This window comes from Dendrobates tinctorius, unplaced genomic scaffold, assembly GCF_039654945.1.
Source record: "Dendrobates tinctorius isolate UK_male_01 unplaced genomic scaffold, ASM3965494v1 ptg000037l, whole genome shotgun sequence".
In the NCBI taxonomy this organism is placed as follows: domain Eukaryota; kingdom Metazoa; phylum Chordata; class Amphibia; order Anura; family Dendrobatidae; genus Dendrobates; species Dendrobates tinctorius.
In genome coordinates, this window is record NW_027361705.1 from 20,656,960 (window position 1) to 20,679,739 (window position 22,780).

Genomic DNA, 22,780 nt, shown 5'->3' on the forward strand with positions numbered 1-22,780 from the left:
TTGTAGTTTCACCTGATGAAGAAGGTGGTCAACGTCAAAACATGTAGAAAATAAACCACATGGTGAAATCCATTATTGTCCTTTGGTTTCTTGAATCCAACATCGGCAGCATAGACAACCTCCTCTAATCTCCCATCACTTGTAATAAACGAGTATTTCAGCTTCAATTAAGATTGAAAAATTTCCACAGCAGCTGAAAGCTGGTCACAGATGTTGGATAGTGCAGGAACCGGACTTCTGCTTTTCCAGCCTACATCTACATCTTTTTATACTTACTATATGGAGAGAGGACTATCCCCTGTGGAATCAACGAATCAGCATGTTGATCTCCAATATGGTCCATCCACCATCTCCCTATACAGTGTGGGCCATTTATATGGATACATCTAAATAAAATGGGAATGGTTGGTGATATCCGCTTCCTGTTTGTCGCACATTAGTATATGGGAGGGGAAAAACTTTTCTAGATGGGTGGTGATCATGGCAGCCATTCTGAAGTTGGCCATTTTGTATCCAACTTGATTTTTTTCAATGGGAAGAGGGTCATGTGACACAAACTTATTGAGAAGTTCACAAGAAAAACAATGGTGTGCTTGGTTTTTAACGTAACTTTATTCTTTCATGAGTTATTTACAAGTTTATGACCATATATAAAATGTGTTCAAAGTGCTGCCCATTGTTTTGGATTGTTAATGCAACACTCTTATCCCACTCTTGACACACTGATAGTAACACCGCAGAAGAAATGCTAGTCTAATGGGGTCAGATTCCTTGTAGGAATGCTCGGACCTGACACCCATAATTGATGGTATGGTGTGGTATATGGGGTACAAAGATAATGGGGCCATTCTTCATCAATGGAAACCTCAATGCCACTGGATATCTGAAATTGCTACATGATGATGTGTTGCCCTCTTTATGCATCGAAGATGGCACGTTCCCTGAGTTTTTCCAGCAAGATGGTGCACCACCACATTATGGTACGAGCATTCCTACAATCTGACCCCCTTAGACTAGCATTTCTTCTGCGGTGTTGCTATCAGCGTGTCAAGAGTGGGAAAAGAGGTTTGCATTGACAATCCAACACAATGGGCAGCACTTTGAACACATTTTATAAGTGGTCATAAACTTGTAAATAACTCATGAAATAGTAAAGTTATGTTAAAACAAAGCAGACCATTGTTTTTCTTGTGTAATTCTCAGTAAGTTTGATGTGTCACATGACCCTCTTCCCATTGTAAAAAGTAAAGTTGGATCCAAAATGGCCGACTTCAAAATGGCCACCATGGTCACCACCCATCTTGAAAAGTCTCCCCCTCTCATATACTAATGTGCCACAAACCAAACAGGAAGCTGATGTCACCAACCATTCCCATTTTATTTAGGTGTATAAATGGCCCACCCTGTACATCTGCCGTCAGGTTGACCCATACACAGGTTTGGTCGATCATTACATAGAGAAGGAGAGGATACCAATGCCTACATACAAAACGATATGAGGTGTATCCTTCTAGTGTCTTTCATCTACAGGAAGGAAGCACTTCTAGAGCCAATAAAACCATGTAAAAATAAAACTTGTGCAGCCTCTTATTTTCCTTTGCATTTATTGCGTGCCAGCAGAAAAAGGCACGCAGAGGTATTCGAGAGCGTGACAACAGGTATGACATCGGACTATTCTTCAGTCTCGTGCTGTCGCCAGTGGTTTAGATTTCTCGCCTGTGAGTTTACTAAACAGAGTTCAAGCCAACGTGAATGACTGTAAATCTGAGGTTATCGTGTTATCCAATCTGTTATTGTTATATGGGAATTAGCGAGATTCTAGGCTCAAATGACGATTGCGTGTATGCTAGAAAAGAGAGAAAAATCAGTCCAAAGTAAAGAGAATTTTCTGATATATCATGCCAGAAAACATAGAACGGTAAAGTAGAAAAATTTTAGCTGGTTTACCCAAATGATCAAGCTTATCAAAATTTGTATTTTTTTCCTTTCAAGGGTAAAAAATTTCCAAAAGCTAAAGAATGGTAAAAATATTTTTGGGACAAAAAACAACTAAAAATCTAATACTATAAATTACAGTTTATAGGTCTATAGCTTGAAAAACTCTAAAAATTAAATAGGGCTGTTTCACAAAGCTATAATATTCATGACCACTATATGGGGATGCATGCGGTTATTGTAGCCCCCAGTGACTATTGCTAAGATGGAATGGCAATGGTGCCTCTTCAGCTCCGCTTAGCTTTTTATGCACAGGCTTCACAGCCTGGCTATTTTAGACAGTAGTGAACCATGTGGCCACAGAACAAGCAAGTGGCGGCAACAAAAATCTCAAGGTGCCAAAACGAGTATGATGGGATGTAGCATTTTGGGAGCCATAGGTTTCCAACAGTTAGAGGCCCATATCATGGTACCATACCCAGGTACCAGGTCTATCCATAAGGACCACGTCTATCCGTGTCTAGGCCCAAACCATAGTACCTTACCCAATCATGGCACCATACCCAGGGACCACGTCTACGCATAGAACCTCACCCAGGTACCACATCGACCCATTGTACCGTAACCCAGGTACCACGTCTACCCATTGTACCGTAACCCAGGTACACTGTCTACCCACAGTGCCATACCCAGGTACCAGGTCTTTCCATAAGGACCATGTCTATCCATCTCTAGGCCCAAACCATAGTATCATACCCAATCATGGCCCCATACCCAGGGACCACATCTACCCATAGTACCGTACCCAGGTACCACGTCTATCCATACATGGTACCATACCCAGGTACAGTAGGTACCATGTCTACCCATAGTACCATACCCAGGTAGGTACCATATCTACCCATAGTACCATACCCAGGTACCATGTCTACCCATAGTACCATGTCTATCCATGTCTAGGCCCAAACCATAGTATCATACCCAATCATGGCACCATACCCAGGTACTATGTCTACCCATAGTACCATACCCAGGTACCATGTCTACCCATAGTACCATACCCAGGTACCAAGTCTACCCATAGCACCATACCCAGGTACCATGTCTACCCATAGTACCATACCCAGGTACCATATCTACCCATAGTACCATATCTACACATAGTAACATACTCATTCCACACCAAGATACCATCTCTACCCATAGTACCACACCCAGGTACCATGTCTATCCATAGTACCATACCCAGCGACCATGTCTACCTATAGTACTGTAAGGTCTGAACCCTACAGTACCACACCCAGGAACCATGTCTACCCATAGTCCAAACCCAGATGCCACGTCTACCCATAGTACCACACCCAGATACCACGTCTACCCATAGTACCACACCCAGATGCCACGTCTACCCATAGTACCACACCCAGATGCCACGTCTACCCATAGTACCACACCCAGATGCCACGTCTACCCATAGTACCACACCCAGGTATGGACCATATCTACACACAGTACCATACTCATATCATGTCTATCCATAGTAACACACCCAGGTACCATGTCTATCCATAGTACCATACCCAGCGACCATGTCTACCTATAGTACTGTAAGGTCTGAACCCTACAGTACCACACCCAGGAACCATGTCTACCCATAGTCCAAACCCAGATGCCACGTCTACCCATAGTACCACACCCAGATACCACGTCTACCCATAGTACCACACCCAGATGCCACGTCTACCCATAGTACCACACCCAGATACCACGTCTACCCATAGTACCACACCCAGATACCACGTCTACCCATAGTACCACACCCAGATACCACGTCTACCCATAGTACCACACCCAGATGCCACGTCTACCCATAGTACCACACCCAGATGCCACGTCTACCCATAGTACCACACCTAGATACGTCTACCCATAGTACCATACCCAGGTATGGACCATATCTACACACAGTACCATACTCATATCATGTCTATCCATAGTAACACACCCAGGTACCATGTCTATCCATAGTACCATACCCAGCGACCATGTCTACCTATAGTACTGTAAGGTCTGAACCCTACAGTACCACACCCAGGAACCATGTCTACCCATAGTCCAAACCCAGATGCCACGTCTACCCATAGTACCACACCCAGATACCACGTCTACCCATAGTACCACACCCAGATACCACGTCTACCCATAGTACCACACCTAGATACGTCTACCCATAGTACCATACCCAGGTATGGACCATATCTACACACAGTACCATACTCATATCATGTCTATCCATAGTAACACACCCAGGTACCATGTCTACCCATAGTGCCACACCCAGGTACCAAGCCTACCCATAGTACGATACCCAGGATCCATGTCTCTCCATCTAATGTCTATGGTGCATTTCAGGTCCAATTTATATGATTTCCCTCTACAAAAAAAAACAAAAAACTCACCACATGATCTTCCATGAACAACGTACACCGTATATATTTTTTCCGTGAGAGTGTAAATCTCCCATACAATAAAACTGGATCCAATTAAGTGAACTTCAAATAATTTGGTTGCATTACTAAAATCCTCTCAGTTGCCATGCTTCTCACCAACGTACACGTCACCGTCTTCCATCATCACTGTATTAACTGTAGAGAATAGTTGTACTTTCTCACACAGTGGTAAAACATGGCAGGAATGAGGACAAAAACAGACGTGACATCGCTGTGTTTCCGTGGTGGCATTGCCTCTCTTTCTCATTTGGAATCTTAGGAATAAAATGAGAAGTTTATATGAGGATTACATTAAAACCCTGTGAACAGGAGTAAGACGGGTTCATTTACAAAGGGACTTAGCAACAGCCACTACAAAGATCTCCCCGAGCCAACATCAACAACAGATCACCAACTTGGAACTGGAGAATTAAAGCAGGATATACACAGCGCCATACCACCCAAAACTAGCAAGGGGCCAGATACCCAGCTTTACACTGACTCACAACAGCAATGGAAAGCACAAACAGCAATGGCTCATAGGTGGCAATCATCATAAACTAACACATGTAGGCCCAAATAAGATAAAAACCGAAACGGGCCCCCAAAATGGGCCCCTCGGCATTGCTGGCTTCTCCCAGAAATGTGTGAAAAAACTGGGTGTTGGCCGGTGCAGGCATAGACTACAAAATGGCCACACCCAGTTGGGAATGTATCCATAAATTTTCAGGAGGAATAACAGAAGCCCAACAAATCATAGCGGTATGAGAAAAGAGGATCTAGAACTTCCTAAAACAAATATGGGCTGGTGACTGGGTAGAAATATCGATTGGAAAGAGTACAGATTTTTTTTCAACATCATAGTGGGGAACTACAACTCCTAATATGTACAGGGAAAATTAGATTTCAGAAAAGATAAATGAAGTACAGTGGATGGAAAAGGGGAGCTTTGTGACATTTAAAATTGCTGCCCATAGAGAAGGCATAGACTGTGGTAGCCATTAGGTCGGGGGTGCACATAACATTGGTGCAACCAGTGAAGCCGCACAGGTGCCCCAGGGCTAAGGGGGTAACTACCAGCTCCAAATCACGTGGAATTGTGCATTATGATGAGCTATTGCACTGTGAAGGGCCCGTATATTGATCAAGTAGAGGGACCCTCATTTTTAATTTTTATTTATGTTTACAGTGTTCACCAATCAGGTTAATTATTTTCATACTTTAATAAAACCCGACTTTTCTGGATGCGGCAATACCACATATATATATTTATTTTAACATTTTTGTAATCTTTATTTTTATTGGGATGAGCTGAACTTATGTTTTTTCATATGTTTTAAAACTTTTTTTCCCCCCCACTTTTTACTGTATTTTTTAGTGCCCTTAGGGGACTTGTCAGATCGTTTGTACTATATATAGCAGTACCACGGTATTGCAGCATATAATAGACATTCCAGTCTCCTTTGAAGCCTGGCCACAGAGATAAGTTTCAAAAGTCCTCCGTGATGACAAGCATGGGGGTCTTCAACAGACCACCGGCCGACACTCCAGAATGACGTGCCACCATACAGGCGTGCTGTGAATGCCACCGTCAGAGTTTGACAGGTTAATAGTGTAGTAAATCCCCCCAGTATTTCTTCTAGATTTAATCATAATCTGCTGTATTATACTTCATGAGCAATTTTCTTCCCATCAGGAAACAGAGAAAAGTGAATTAACACCTCATGGAGAAAATGTAGAGACATTAGCAGTAAGAATCCGTCCGGGCCCACTTTCTACATAATTTTTGGTCGCATTGGCAAGTGTATTTGGAAATATTAAAATGACAAAATAGAAAAGCAAAAATAACTAAATATAAATAAGAGCATTAGTGATTGGTTGAAGGAGGTCTATCCTGGGACTGTCAGACAACCACAGAGATCAAGGTGGCCAAGAGTGGGAGAGCTTCACAATACTGCCTTGGGCACCAAAAGAACTTTTTTGAACCAACCCAACAGTGTTTTTACTGTAGCAGATTGCACTTAAAATCAAGGCTGTGGAGTCGGAGTCGTGGAGTCGGAGCCGGAGCCCATTTTGGTGGAGTTGGAGTCCGAGTCGGTGTCATGGAAATTGAGGAGTTGGAGTCGGAGGTTTGGCTTAATCGACTCCACAGCCTTGCTTAAGACTTTATGAGTATATTCACACATGTGATTTGTTTCAGAAGATTCTGTGAATAAAAGTCCATTTCGTGTATCTGATTGGGGTTTCTGGATCAACTCCATTGATTTCTGCAGGCTCCGTTGAGAAGTTTGGGAAAGTTTCAGAAAGTCCACCACCTAGATATCTACCAATACTGAAGTTTCGTTAAAGCCAACCAACTGATGGTCAGAGGAGGTGCTAATGGGCTTTGTACGAGATAAGCCTCTGGCAGAGATGTCCGTCAGCAACTTTCTCATAGAGAACACAGCTGAGCGAGAGCTCCAGTATATGGGAAAGACGACTGATGTGGCTGCCGAAAGAACCATCATTCTGCCAACAGACATCTCAGATCTATAGGGGCCTTTAGGTTTTAAAGGGGGAGGTGACCAATGAAGACCTATTTATGAGATTTATCAGGGCTCTGGATCCCCCTCTATGAGCAGCTTCTACTCCAGACTCCAAAAGATACCATAGTAAATTACCAGCTGTAGTGTAATACTACAATGTCTGGCCAGTAAAGACTATCCCCAGCAAATAAATGGTTTAGCGAGGGTGTTCAGGAGCTGGATAGAGCGGTCAGCTGGCTGCCATCACAGATGTAATATAGGGGTAGTCTCTGACGAGACATCACATTTCACGTTTTACTCATTCTAGATATTAAAGTTGTAGAGACATCTTCAATAAAAACGTGAACCAGTGAAGAGCGGAAACTCCGCTCCAGCTCATTTTCATGTCGTACAAAGTACCGTACATCCTCATCATACAGGAAATGCCAAAAGGAAAGACAAATTATACAACTAAATTATATGTGCAGCAAATAAAGGAACTTCATTACATAAAAGTCTTTTCACTTGTTAATTCATAGTAAAGAAATATTTTTTTTTTTATTTATTTTCTAATATTTTAATAGTGAAATTAGTTTGGATCAGGTCCCAAAAATGTGCGTCATTCATTCTGTGTGGGGCTGACGAACACAGCCGACCAAAGCAGCCCCGTAACGAATGAATGGGCCACCACTCCAGACACTTCAGCTTTACCTGGATTAAAGCATGCCAACTTTATACTTCCTATTGAAATTTTTAGGTCACAGCCAGTAGATGTCCAGTATCACAACATTTTTTTTACATAGCTTGTGAGACGAAAAAATATTATCAAAGCAAAATTTAACAAAAAAACCCCCGAGTTAAACAATGTAATTTTCTCTAACATATCGTAATAGGACATTTCTGGAAGCGGTACAAAAAGTGATGTGTTATGTTTCTTATATTTGTTGTTTTAAGAGCTCTTGAAAAAGTGACATAATGTTCATTGTATAATGAACAACCTTTATTTACTGAACACTATAAAAGTTCTTTTACTGGAGTTGAAAACACAAAAGGCACTTTGCCGGATAAAATACACAAATGTAATAAATGGAGGTTGAGGAACCGACATTTCTGGAGCCACATAGTAAGTGCTTTAATAAAGAGCATCCTTTGCTGGCCACAACTTTTATTAAAATATCTAAGGATAGGCAAAACTGTCTTTTAGGCAATATTAGGTAGATAGACCGGCAAGAAAGTTGTATGCCAGCCTCTGGGTTCTAGTGGCCCAGTCCACCCGCAAACACCTCCTCACATCCCCAGAGTAACTGAAGACCACCAGTCTTAAAAAAAACGGACAATCCCCTGGAAGGTCGGGGTCCAGCGGGTTCGGCCAAACAGTTAAAGTTTGGTTAGGGTACCAGAACAGTAACTGAACCAGAACCCCATTCAGATGAATGGGAAGCCCGAACATTGCCTCTGACCAGCAGTAAGATCATTACCACCAGTCAGAGAGCTGTGGTTCCCACTGTCACGGGGTCCTTCTCCGATACCACACAATCAACAGAGCGAGGGAAGGATGAACAATCCCAAGACCTTTATTACAGGCAAAATTAGAAGGTTCATAAACAATCCACCACACTGAGGATGCAATAGTCCAGAACAAGAATGCAGTCCAGTAACAGGATAAAATGTCCAGGGAGAAAAGATTCCAAAACTCTAGCACCAGAGGATAAAATGGGTCCTTCTCTCTGGGGTGCAGTCTTCACGAAGCTCTCCACACAGGAACTGACTTGTCCACCTCCTCTCCTCCCCACCCCCTTCCTTATGTCCAGCTTCTGTCCTCTCCAGCCCCCTCCTTATGTCCAGGGGTAGTCAGACAGGTTGAGGAGACAAAGGAGCCTTGGGGATTAAGGAACCACAGGGGGTCATCAAGAGACAGATACAGTCAGGCTACAGATGCACAAGGCAACAAGAAAAACACTATGAAAATCAGTGAAACAGAAATATACACAAAATGATATCCACACAGCATATCACACCATCACACCCACATTGTCAGATGACAGCGTGAGCCAACGTCTGGTCACAGGCATCTGCTGATGAGAGAGAGTCCTACTCCCATCACCCTACAGCAGGTGGCGGCTGATGGGAGTATTCATCAGCCAGCACCTGCGCTAAAAATACATTTAAAAAAAATGGCGTGGGTTCCCCTCTATTTTTGATAACCAGCCAGGGGAAGCTGACAGCTGCAAGCTGCAACCTTCAGCTGTCAGCTTTATCATGGCTGGTTATCAAGAAAAGAGGGGAAACCACGCTGTTTTTAAAATTAAATAACAAAAAAAATGGTGGCATCCCCCCCCCCCCCCCATTTTTCACAGCCAACCAAGCTAAGCGAGACCGCTGGTGGCTTGAATTCTCAGGCTGGTAAGGCGCCATGGATATTGGGACCCCCAATCTAAAAATAAGCCTGTAGACGCCCCAGAAAGGGGCAATGGCATGAGAGTAAGGGTTCTATAACCTTGCTTTTTATTTCTAAATACAAAAAGTAAAACGGCATGTCTTTTTATTTAAAATAAAGAATTTTATACTTGCTGTGTGTTTATTTACAATACAACTATATGATTAGTTAGGGATAGGTGTCTCATAGACACTTCTCCATTACCAAGTCGTGGGCTTGATGTCATCGGACAATACAAAGGTGACAACCTCACAAATATTACCCAACTTACCACCGCCACAGGGCCAGTGGGAAGAGCTGGACAAAGCGCCAGAATTGGTGCATCTAATAAATGTGCATTTCCTGGGGCGGCTGCGACTTTTAGGCTGGGGGGGCAATATCCATGGTCCCTTACCAGCCTGAGAGTAGCAGCCCCCAGCTGTCAGCTTTAGCTAATGTCAGAAGATGCTGAAGAGACCGGACCAGCAGGGAATGGGAGAGGTGAGTTTTTTTTTTGTTTTTTTTTTATGTATAAATACATAGTGCCCATATAATACAGTATGGAGGACTATGTGGTGCCCATATAATACTGTATGGAGGACTACATAATGCCCATATAATACTGTATGGAGGACTATGTGGTGTCCATATAATACTGTATGGAGGACTACACTGTGCAGCCCATAATACTGTATGGAGGACTATGCGGTGCCCATAATACTGTATGGAGGACTATGCGGTGCGGCCTAAAATTTTAAGTCTGTAGTCATTCTGATGTCCTACTCCTACAATTGCACAGTATACATGTTTGACCTATAGATGTCTACATCAAGTCATCATTGAATAGGAATATCAAAGAACCAGGACCTACTACTGGTGAACAGTTGTAAATTAAATGTACTGTGTATCAGCCAGATTTGTGCTTAAAGCAAGTCTGGTTACCTGGCAGTATGATAGCAGGAGAAACATATGCCATTCAGTGGTAATACGTCACAATGCCATCTTCTACGCTGCACTTGAAGCCATGAAGACAAAGCATAAAGTACCCAACTACTGGTAATACAAGAAGGCTGAAAATAATTGGAAAACAAGTATGCACCATCTTGGCCATATAATATAGCACTGTGTCTACTGAGTGCTAACCTGGTATTATAAAAAAAAAATAACTAAAAATCTACAAGTTTCTGATTCAAAGAAAAATGACTGACCATAAATATCTGCGATGGGGCCCCATGTATTTTAATCCTGGTGTAGTCTATGTGGCAACGTGGGATTTTTGTACACGGGAATAGTTACATCTACTACCCCAGCAAATCAGCAGTGTAAGACTATGTGCACATGTTGGGTAAATGGATGCAGAAATTTCTGCATCTCTTAGCAGGAAAATTGCAGCCGTAAAAATGTTTTTTTATGCGTTTTTTGACAGATTTGAGCGCAGTCAATGGTGAAAAACGCAAAGAGTATGACATGCAGCAGATTAAGTTCTGCACCTAAACTGCAAGTCACAAATAAGCAACATGTGCATGAGACTTCAGGTTTCTCATTCACTTTGCTGGCATCAGGATGTCACAAGTCTGCATGGCAAAAATGCACCAAATCTGCAACGTGTGCACAAGTCCTTAATCTATGCTTTTCAGGACTTTTGGTAGAACTATGGCAGTGTTTGATGCTGCCACCCAGCTTTCCTTGAAGAAGCAGGAACTTCCAGCAGCTTCACAAGAGGACAACCATGTTCACACGTTGCACTTTTTGCTGCATTATTTTTCTGCTGCATTATTTTTCTGCAGAGAAAACCTGCTCTCTTGGCAGTAAAGAAACTGCTTCCAAAAAGGTTTTTGCTGCTTTTTTGTTGTTTTTTTGTGTGTGTGGATTATAGGTGTCATTTGTCTACAGTACATGTTTAATAAAATTAGTTTAATTTACCAAACAAAAAGCAGCAAAAAACAAAATGGTTACTTTTTTCCCCATTCTCATTGCTTTCTATGGTGAAAAAACGCAGCAAAAACAAAATGGTTACTTTTTTCATTCTCATTGCTTTCTATGGTGAAAAAAAGCAGCAAAAACGCTGAAAAAAATTGACATGTGGCAATTTTAAAAAAACGCAGCAGTTTTCAATTCAATCATAAAAAAAGAGAAAAAAAAACAATCATGTGCACAGGATTTCTGAAATCTCATACCTTTTGCTGGTACTGAAAAAAACACAACTTTTAGTTTGCATTTAAATAAAATACGTTGCAAAAATGCAACATGTGAGCATAGCCTGACTGTACAAAGCCGGACTATAGATTTACTAGGGAGTCTTCCTTTTAAAATGTCATTTCATTTTTTTTGTGCCTCTGAAACTTTAAAAGTTTTAGAGAACTAACTTTATAACCATAAAAAGGTTTTCACAACTTTTAAACTATGAAAGTTATTGTACATACAGGCAAGAACATAATAGGATTTATCTGGTTTAACCAAGCTATATTCCAGAAGGTCCAAGGTTGGTAAATACAACCTTAACCGAAAACTACTCGCATGCAAAAAATAAGTAAAACATTAAAGACGACATCTACTCACACTGTAAAGTGATAAACAAAACACTTCCATCCAGTCGGCCGTTCCAAAAAGTTATAAACTTTGCCTTGTATGTTGGTTCTGGTGAGCAGAGGTCGTCTGGCGCTGTAGATCGAAACTCTGGGGTCCAGATTAATAGTCGGCCGCGGAGTCTCCGTGGTAATCAGAACGTCGCGTTTCAGTTCAAATGTGGTGGTAGCGCGTTCCTGACCTTGCTGTCCATTGCTGTTTAACCCCCGGGGTAAAGGGATGTGTTCGTAATGAGTGTTCAGATTTTCATTCATCTCCAGAGGACTCTGTTTTTGGTGGAGATCTCTTCTAGAAGTTAAGATGCCAAAGTTCCAGTTTCTTTTCTGGGTTTTAGGAGGAGATAACGAGGACATTGGAGAAGGGGAAAGCCTTGTTACAAGTTGGAAAGTTTATTGAAGAACATTTTATGGAGAAAATTCCAAGTTCTTCCGATCCCCTGGTGGCTTTAATCTAGCTGGAAAGGAAGAAGAAGCAAAATCTAGTTAGTAACACACGAGTTTTGATGTCCTGCCTTCTCCAGTTCTCTCCTGATGACTCCTCGTGTGAGGGAGTGGTTTGGACATAATTCCTTCCTAAGCACAGCTCTCCTAGATGTCTCTTAGGGTTGTTGGTTTTAGAGGTGTGATCCTAAATACTGGAAACATTACCTCCTTTTTCTTACTTTCTTTAGGGAACTTTTCCTCCACGTCCTACTGAAGCTCTAATGTCCCTACTGTCCTCAGACTCCTGGAGGGGAAGGAATGCCTTTCATTCCACCCAGACTGATTATACACAGAGCTCGCTGCACATTTTTAGCTAAATACCATAAGTTGTCGTCTCCCGTTGAGGGATTTAATGAAGAAAAAAAAAAAAAAAAAAAAAAACACACCAAGGGTGGCCAATTCAACTCATTTTTTTTCTGGACAACTTATCAAAAAAATCACGGACAGACAATATTTTTCTGAACACATTAAAAAAAAATTATTTATTATGGCTTTTTTCAAAGTGATCCATGTCTACAGCCCATAATTCTGCTATGAAGACATCAGCTGCATAATAATAATTACAGCCAAAATAATCTGTATAAATTTCTTCAGCTTCACGGAGAGGGAAGAAAAAAAAAAAGAGAAGTACCCCATTATTATGGGCTGTCCTGGAATTTGTGAACGGATGGCAACTCAGGAACACACTCGCAAGCGTCACATCACCATAAATCTAATTAATTTTTTAATCAATAAAAAAAAAAAATTGCATTGACATGGGTCCCAATGTAAAAAAAAAAAAAAAAAAAAAAAGAGCCACAGTATAAGTTGGCGTGCATGCAAAGTATAGGAGCATGTTCACACTGGCAATTAAACAGACAAAACCTAAGATCGAAACAAAGTGAGTGAACACTGGTAAAAAAAATGAAAAAAAAAAAGTCATCCCACTGCGACAAGCTATACCCAAATTGGGATGGTCCTATATTATCACTAATATGAAATTGGTTCCCTATCTGTAAAATAAACACTAATCATCTACTTTCTAAGCCAGTGATCTGAAGCCGAAACCTCCAGAAACACGTCAGGTCTTGGTGCGCATGCAGACACGTCTTGGTGCGCATGCAGACACGTCTTGGTGCACACAGATGGTACGTGGTCGCTGCAGCGCTTCAGTGGCCGCTACGTTGTGGTCATCTGCCGTGTTACTGGCAATACGGTGCCCATCGCTGAGCGGTAATGACAGCAGTACAGCAAAGAACGGATGCAGCCACCAATAGGCTGCAGTAATCACGTGCCGGCCACATGTAATCAAAGACCAGGAGCGCTGCAGGAGGCTCAGCGCTGGATTGTAGAAGAGTAGGTGAATAATGAGGATTTCGTTATTCCATAGTACTGGCAGCCATTTTTTTATCTGGATAAAGGCGTAATGTATCCATATTATAAGGAAAAAAAAAAGTAGAAGTTCTTTGGGTTCACTTGTAATTTAGAATGTGATCCCCAATGGGGACAGGGACTGATACAAGTGATGAAAATCTGTGTACTGCGCTGTGGGATATATCGGCGCTATATTAATGAAATACTACTAGTATTCAGCTCATTAATTAGAGGACGCCCAGCGCTCACAGAATACAGCGCGCACGGTCCCTTATGGAGGCGACTTATGTCATTCACATGCAGGATTACCGCAAAGGAAAATCAATGTCACTCTACAAAGAAAAAAAATAAAACTTGAGCGCCCTTATGAAAACAGATTGCTACTTTTTGCACAATTTTCCCACAACTTACCAGCTGTCCCCATGGGAGCAAAGCCTTCTAATCCCTCCAGTAGTTCTTGTAGGCATTTGGAAAGAGGTTTAAAGACCACGATCTCTATCAGACATTTAAAAGGTCATCATTCAATTTTTCCAAACTCGCCACTTATCTCTCAGGAAGTGCCTCGCGGGGTCATTCTATCTGAGCCAACATCTTCCAATAACTATAACTAAGTGCTGGCTCTCAGTCTTGTGCGGATATGATCAGTGGATCATCACAGACTGCCGGTAATACAGACCTGTCACCGTCAACGAGGCCCCCTTGTGGTTGTAGGAATTAGAGCTTTCAAATGTGTAAAATATAGAAACGGCGCACTGCAAGGATTGGCTGGGAGATTTTAGCACAGGATTTAGATTGGTCAATTATTAGTCATAATAGAGCAAAACAAAGAAATGTTCCTAAACAATGCTCGCAAGCCCGCCACAGTGGCCATAACACCTAGTGACACATTGTCACCATTCCACAAAGTCCAGCACTTGTTCATTGCGGTGTAAAACCATCATGGACCCAATAGCACTGAATATCTACAATTTAACAGTAATCCTGATAGATATATATTGTCTTTATTATAGAATGAGCAGATTTGATAATTTCTGAAATTAAAAGCCAGACATTTACTCACCGTCACTACCCATCCACAACCGGCAGTTGTGAGCCCTGCATGCGGCACCTGTAACGGACGGCCGCCCGCCTGCAGCCAATCATCAGGCTCTTTGTATAACAGCCAATAACAATCAGTCTAACAAACAGGCAATCCCTGCATGTGTTCAGCTGTCGAACAGCTGCGAGAACTCAAACTTATTTTTCGAGCACCCCGAAGACACGTGGTTAGCACAAGAGCATGCTCAGATAACACCTTATCCGAGCAGTCACTCATCATTAATCTAGAGCCCTCACTCAGGAGCAGAGGGGACATTTCGGGACTGTTCAGTGTAGAGAGACACTTCACCGTAATGAACGCCCCTTGGGCTCTTGCCTTAGCTTGCTGACACTTCGAACATACACAAAGTTATGTTTAAACAGGGTGAAAACCACTAACAGACTCCCTGTAACCCCTTCCCAACATGTGACATGTACATCACCAGGGCACCAGTGCCATCCAGCAAACTCATAAGTGCCCCCTGTTCTGTGCTCATCATTCCATGGCTCCTCCAGCTCAACAGCTCACTAGTCCGCCCCCCACTCATCATTGTGAGTGCGCAGGTGGAGGCTTCAGTACTGGAGAGGAGCCCAGTTATTTTGCGTGGGCCCCCAACCCCTCTGGGCCCGGTTGCACCTTTTGCAACTGCACATCACAAGGAGGATGCGGGTGTATGAGGAACGCCACCAAATACTGCCAGCTGTGCTACACAGCTAGCTCCAAATGCTGTGTAACCCTTTAGATGCAGCGATCAATAGCTGGCAGCAGAATTTAAAGGGAATCTTTCATATTGAACTTGCAGTCCTATTTATGAACAGCACGGTACAGAGAAAGTGAAGCGGAGCAGAACGATATATAGCTGTGTTGGAAAGAAACCCCAGGAGAAGGGCTCATTCAGATGCCAGTTTCTCTTAGGGCAAGTTCACACTGGGCGTTTTTTTGCTGCTTTTTTAATGCTGCTTTTCAGCTGCTTTTTACAGTACCAGCTAAACCTATGAGATTTCAGAAATCTCATGCACACACATTGTTTTTGTCATCAGGAGTTTGTGCTTTGCAGCTGTTTTTTACACACAGAGCATGTCACTTTCAGCGTTTTTCACCCATTGACTTGAATGGATGGTGAAAAAACGCTGCAAACACGCAGGTTGACTTTTTTGCAGCGAATTTGCTGCAGAAAAGTCAAGGACAGCAGGATGTGAGCTTACAGTCAGCTCCACTACATCTAGGTGGCAGGCTGCATGATGCGTCCATACAGCCTGTCATCCAGCAGAGCGGACCTGAACCCCATTCACTTGACCCGACAATACAGTGTTTAACATGCTGTCATATGCTCCTGCGCTGTAAATAAATAATTTAAAAAAAAAACAAAAACCTGTGTGGGTTCCCCCTATTTTTGATTACAAGCCAAGCAAAACTCACAGCTGGGGGCTGCACCTAAGGGGCTTTTCCAGTGGGTCATCACACCTGCAGACCATAGCAGTAAATTCTGCTCCTTCGCTTCTGAGATTTGCATGGTGCCTGAAAAGTAGTACTCAGGAGAAATTGCACAACAAACTGTGAGGTCCATTTTTTCCTATGAGCCCTTATAAAAATTAAAAAATTTGGGGTTAAAACAACATTTTAACAGTAAAAATGTATATTTTTTTTTCTTCACCACCAATGGTATAAATTTCTGTGAGGCACATATGGTATCAACATGCTCACTGCACCCCCAGATGAATTCACCGAGAGGTGTAGTTTGTAAAATATATAGTTAGCAAGGCCGAAAAAAGACATTTGTCCATCCAGTTCAGCCTATATTCCATCAGAATAAATCCCCAGATTTACGTCCTTCTAAAGAACCTAATAACTGTAAGATACAATATTGCTACGCTCCAGGAAGACATCCAGGCCTCTCTTGTTCCCCTCGACTGAGTTCACCATCACCACCTCCTCAGGAAGGGAATTCCAGATTCTCACTGCCCTAACAGTAAAGAATCCTCTTCTATGTTGGTGAACAAACCTTCTCTCCTCCAGACACAGAGAATGTCCCCTTGTGACCATCACCTTCCTTGGTATAAACAGATCCTTGGAGAGATATTTGTATCATCCCATTATATACTTATACATGGTTATTAGATCGCTCCTCAGTCGTCTTTTCTCTAGACTAAATAATCCTAATTTTTCTAATCTCTCTGGGTATTGTAGTTCCCCATGCCCTTTATTAATTTTGTTGCCCTCCTTTGTACTCGCTCTAGTTCTATTATATCCTTCCTGAGCACCGGTGCCCAAAACTGTACACCGTACTCCATGTGCGGGCGGTCTATCCAGGGATTTGTACAGAGGCAGTATAATGCTCTCATCATGTGTATCCAGACCTCTTTTAATGCACCCCATGATCTTGTTTGCCTTGGCAGCCTCTGCCTGGCACTGCCTGCTCCAAATAAGCTGATTAACTAGGATCCCCAAGTCCTTCTCCATGTCAGCTTTACCCAGTGGTTTACCGTTCAGTGTGTAATGGTGATATTGATTACTTCTTCCCATGTGTATAACCTTACATTTATCATCATTGTTAAACTGCATCTGCCACCTTTCGGCCCAAGTTTCCAACCTATCCAGATCCATCTGTAGCAGAATACTATCATCTCTTGTATTGACTGCTTTACATAGTTTTGTATTATCTGCAAATATCGATATTTTTATTGTGTTAATAAATATGTTGAAGAGAATAGGTCCCAACACCGACCCCTGCGGTACCCCACTGGTCACAGCGACCCAGTTAGAGAATATACCATTTATAACCACCCTCTGCTTTCTATCACTAAGCCAGTTACCCATTTACACACATTATCCCTCAGACCCTGCATTCTCATTTTGTGTACCAACCTCTTGTGTGGCATGGTATCAAATGCTTTGGGCAAACCAAGATATACCACATCCAATGACTCACCTTGGTCCAGTCTATAGCTTTCCTCTTCACAAAAACTGATTAGATTGGTTTGACAGGAGTGATTCCTCATAAATCCATGATGATATGGAGTTACACAGTTATTCTCATTGAGATTATCCAGAACAACATCCCTCAGAAACCCTTCAAATATTTTACCAACAATAGAGGTTAGACTTACTGGCCTATAATTTCCAGGTTCACTTTTAGAGCTCTTTTGGAATATTGGTACCACATTTGCTATGTGCCAGTCCTGTGGAACAGACCCTGCTGCTATAGAGTCCCTAAATATAAGAAATAATGGCTTGTCTATTACATTACTTAGTTCTCTTAGTACTCGTGGGTGTATGACATCCAGACCCGGAGATTTATCTATTTTATTATTTAGCCAGTTTCACACCTCTTCTTGGGTTAGATTGGTGACCCTTTTATACAGGGTTTTCTTTGTCTCTCGGCATTTCACCTAGCATTTTATTTTCCACTATGAATACCGTGGAGAAGATGTTTAATATATTAGCTTTTTCCTCGTCATCTACAACCATTCTTTCCTCACAATTTTTTAAGGGGCCTACACTTTCACTTTTGATTCTTTTATTATTGATATAGTTGAAGAACAGTTTGGGATTAGTTTTACTCTCCTTAGCAATGTGCTTCTCGGTTTCCTTTTAAGCAGCTTTAATTAGTTTTTTTTTATAAAGTATTTTTCTCCCTATAGTTTAACGCTTCAACGGTGCCATCCTGCTTTAGTAGTTTAAATGCTTTCTTTTTACTGTTAATTGCCACTCTTAGCCACATTGGGTTTTTCCCATTTCTTGTCCTTTTATTCCCTCAATGTATAATTTATCCCCTCTCCAGTCTATACTTAATGCAGCGGCCAGGATCGTCCATCTGGCTAATCGGTACTCTGACACGTCCCCTCTTCGCCAGTCCTTACATTGGCTGCCCATTCATTATAGGATCCAATTCAAAGTACTTGTTCTCACCCACAAAGCTCTCCACAGTGCAGCACCCCCCTACATCTCCTCCCTCATTTCTGTCTATCGGCCTAACCGACCACTGCGCTCTGCAAAAGACTTTCGACTAACCTCTGCACTAATCCGTACCTCCCACCCCTGACTCCAAGACTTCTCCCCAACTGCGCCAATCCTCTGGAGTGCACTACCCCAAGAAATTAGGACTATCCACAATTTCCATAGTTTCAGGCGCTCCCTCAAAACACATTTTTTCAGAGCGGCCTATCACGTTCACTAATCAAATCATTCTATGTGTAAGTGTGCATGTGTAGCCCATTCACCATCTCCATCCATACCTCACTCCCTCAAGATGGCTGGACCATCATTGCAAATACATCATTGTAAATATACACCTGTACTTTATATCTCCCCCACCACATTGTAGATTGTAAGCTCTCACGAGCAAGGTCGTCTTATTTTGCTTTAATTATTGTATTGTTAACGTTGTTACTTATGACTTATGTTTGGAACTGTTAAACTGTAAAGCACTGTGGAATATGATGGCGCTATATAAAGATTTTTATTACCTCCCTTCGGAGTATGTTGTTTTGAGTCTTCTTTGCCGCACCTCATATCCTTCATCAGTATATTTTCTGACTTCATGTTCGTGTCTGTGGGTCGCCCTCCCAGGGCTGTGGGGTACTCAGTACCGGGCCGGTCTCTCACAGGGGAATGTCACAGCAGCAGTGACCTGGTCCGTGGCCCTGGGCGCCCATGTAAAAGGAGTTGAGTTGGGAATAAAGTTTATAAATGATTCGTGATGCCACCTGTGGTGTTCGGCAAGGGAGGTGTTAAGCCGACGCTGCAAGCAGATCCTCTGAGACAGATGGTGTAGTGCAGCAATGATGTTGTAGCCCTCCACAGGTAGGGCTTTTGGTCCCAGGGCAGTGTAGTGGAATATTTAGGAAGACGGTGCAGTGTTTGGCACAGAGATGTAGCAGTGCTGAGGATGTCGCAGGAAGGAGATAAGGACACAAGAGGGTGCAGTTTCTTTACCTTTACTTGGCAAACGCAGTCCAGGGTCCTGGTTACAGATGGCACAGGAGCAGGCTAGCCTGGAAGCAACTCAGGGATCTCTCTATCAGATGGGTTGTGTAGTCTCCTTCCTAGCGCTTAGTTGAGGTACATGCAGTACTGTGTGTCACGGGGTCCTTCTCTGGTATCACACAATCAACAGAGCAAGAGGAGAGTGAACAATTCCAAGACATTTATTTAGGCAAAAATATGAAAGGTCCATATTCAGTCCACCACACAAAGGATAAGATAGTCCAGAATCTGAATGCAGTTCAGTAACAGTATAACATGTCCAGGGAGATGAGAGTCCAAAATCCAGCTGACAGTGATAACATGTTCCATATATTCTTCTTTCTCTCTGAAGTCCTGTCTTCACACCATGCTCTGCACACAGCAACTGACTTGCCCAGCCCCTATCCTCCCCAGCCCCCCTCATTATGTCCAGGGGGAGTCAAAACAAGTTGGGGCCAGTTTTCAGGCCTCCCAGACTTGACAAAAGGTGCCTGGGGGATTATGACACTACAGGGGGTCATCAAGAGTCATAGATAAAAGTCAGGCTGCAGACATACAAGGCATCAAGATTAACACTATGCAAATCAGTGAAATAGCAATATACACAAAATGATATCCATATAGCATATCACACTGTGTTACACTGAAGTTCCTCCTTCTTATCTTCTCTTAGAACTACCTCATATGGCAGACAGCTGTAGCACTCAATCTCTCTTGGCTCACCCGTCGCTGTTGTGCCTCAGAGTCTTAGTTGGGAATAGAGCATTTACAGCTTCCTATTCCTCTGGTTTCTGTTGCAGGACCTTCAGTATCCATACAACCCTCGGAGACCAGGCTCCAGATCATGCGCTATTACTGAGAGGGAGCGCTCTATCCTCAGCTCAACCTCCAGCTTCTCTCCACACGTCTACACTCTTTGCCCTCCTCCCACCAACTCCTAATTTCTCCTCCTGGCCCTCAGAGAGCACTCCTCCCCCAATTCTGGTTCAGAGCTCCCTCTGCTGGCCTGGAGTGGGAACTGTGTTGCATGACATGGTTAACTGTTAGAGAGACCCTTCATTGCCTCCAAGCCTGACATCACCCTCCCTGGAGGAAGGAAATGCCACTGTGGCGACCATACTCCTGGGGGTGCCACATCTGTTTTTCTTCCCGTCCCCTCTTCTTCTAGTTTAACGCCCACCTGATGAGTGTAGCAAATCTTCTGCCGAATGTGTGTTTCACAGATTTGTTGAGGTGTAGTCCATCTCTGGCGAGGAGTCTATTGTACAGGTAATTCACACCATGGTCCAGGGTGGGGTTCTCGCACCTCAGTGGCTCTGTGGGGTTCTGGCACCTCAGTGGCTGTGCCAATGTGAATTGGCACCCTCAAACCATTCCAGCAAAATCTGAACTCCAATATGGCGCCTCTTCCCTTCTGAGCTGTGCACTGTGCCACAAAAGCAGATTTCCACCACATATGGGGAATCTGTGTACAACAAATTTGCACAATAAATTGTTTGATCCATTTTCTCCTTTTACTTTTGTGAAAATAAAATTTGGGACAAAAAAACATATTTTAGGATTTATTTTTTATTTTTAATTTTCACAGTTAAACATTGGAAATTTTTGTGGGCACCTGTGGTGCTCACCACACATCTAGATAAATTCCTCAAGGGGTCTAGTTCTGGAGGGGATTGCACTGTTCAAGCGCATCAGGGCTCTCCAAACACATGGCGTCTGCTGTTAATTCGAGCCATTTTTATGTTGGAAAAGTAAAACAGTGCTCCTTCTCTTCCGAATCCTGCCACGAGCACAAACAGTAGTTTTCTCCCACAAATGGGGCATCAGCATAATCTGGAGAAATTTCGCTAAAAATTTTTGGGTCCATTTTCTGCTACCTTTGTGGAAAAAAAAATGAAACTAAAGAACACATGTCCCCTGAGGAAACAGGGTGAAACTAATGTCAGGGCTCTGGATTTCACTAGGTAGGCCTCCTTGTCAGTGTGCATGGATTACTCACTTAATCCTTCTGCCTTAGGCTGGAGTCACACTAACCTGCGCAAAATACGGTCAGTATTTTACATGCGTAACACGGATGACAGACCCCTAAACAGTGCTCCGTATGTCATCTGTAATCAAGGTGTGGTCGCGTATTTTGCGCATGTCAGCATCTGTATGGCATCTGTATGGTGAGATTTTCTCGCAGGCTTGCAAGATGGACATATAATGGAGCCCTATGCAGGGTTTCTAACAGAAACCAAAGAATAGATATAGACACACAGAATGTATGTATGTATGTATGTATGTATGTATGTATATATATATATATATATATATATATATATATATCCTTTCTTTATTAAACCTGTCAGTGTGAGTTTACTGTATAGCGCACTGAATTGCCGGCTTTGCTAAAAGACACCGGGTGCGTATTTCTCGCAAGTCACACGTGTGGTCCGTGTGTAATCCGTATATTTTGCGCACCCATAGACTTGCATTGGCGTATTACGACCGTAGTACGCTGACAATCGCAGCATGCTGCGATTGGCACGGAGCCTAGAATACGGATGAGAAATATACGGCTGGTAAGAGTGACCCCATAGAGAATCATTGGTCCGTGTGTAATGCGTGCTTTTAGCGCCTCTCACTCGCCCGTATTCCTCGCCAGTGTGACCCCGGCCTTAGGCCAAATTCACACGAGCCGTAATTTTATGCGCTTTTCATACTAATTATCAGCTGCTTTTTTACAATACCAGCAAACCTATAAGATTCCAGAAGTCTCCTGCACACACTTTTTTTTTGTCATCAGTATTTTGTGCTTTTCATTTTTTTGGGACATAGAGCATGTCACTCCTTTCAGTGTTTTTCACCCAGTGACTTGAATGAGTGGTGAAAAAAACGCTCCAAAATCGCAGCCATCGCGTTTTGCTGTGTTTTTTGTGTGCCAAAACCCGACTCAATGGAATAGGACTTTTTTTTCCCAACACTAACCT

At 42.7% G+C, this 22,780-nt stretch overlaps 1 protein-coding gene across 3 annotated transcripts in view; it reads right to left on the reverse strand.

Moving 5' to 3' along the window:
• KCNQ1 (potassium voltage-gated channel subfamily Q member 1) overlaps nt 1-22,780 on the reverse strand; it is a 257,351-nt gene that overhangs the window by 199,787 nt on the left and 34,784 nt on the right. The window contains exons 1-2 of one of the 3 annotated variants that reach the window (XM_073573887.1): nt 14,826-14,955; nt 11,904-12,384 (exon numbers count right to left, since the gene is read on the reverse strand). In XM_073573887.1, the coding sequence (XP_073429988.1) occupies nt 11,904-12,283 (380 nt within the window). In that variant the 5' untranslated portion in view covers nt 12,284-12,384; nt 14,826-14,955. Of the gene's footprint in view, nt 1-11,903; nt 12,385-14,176; nt 14,393-14,825; nt 14,956-22,780 lie in introns of those variants that run through there. The other 2 variants (XM_073573888.1, XM_073573886.1) reach the window with 2 other exon arrangements.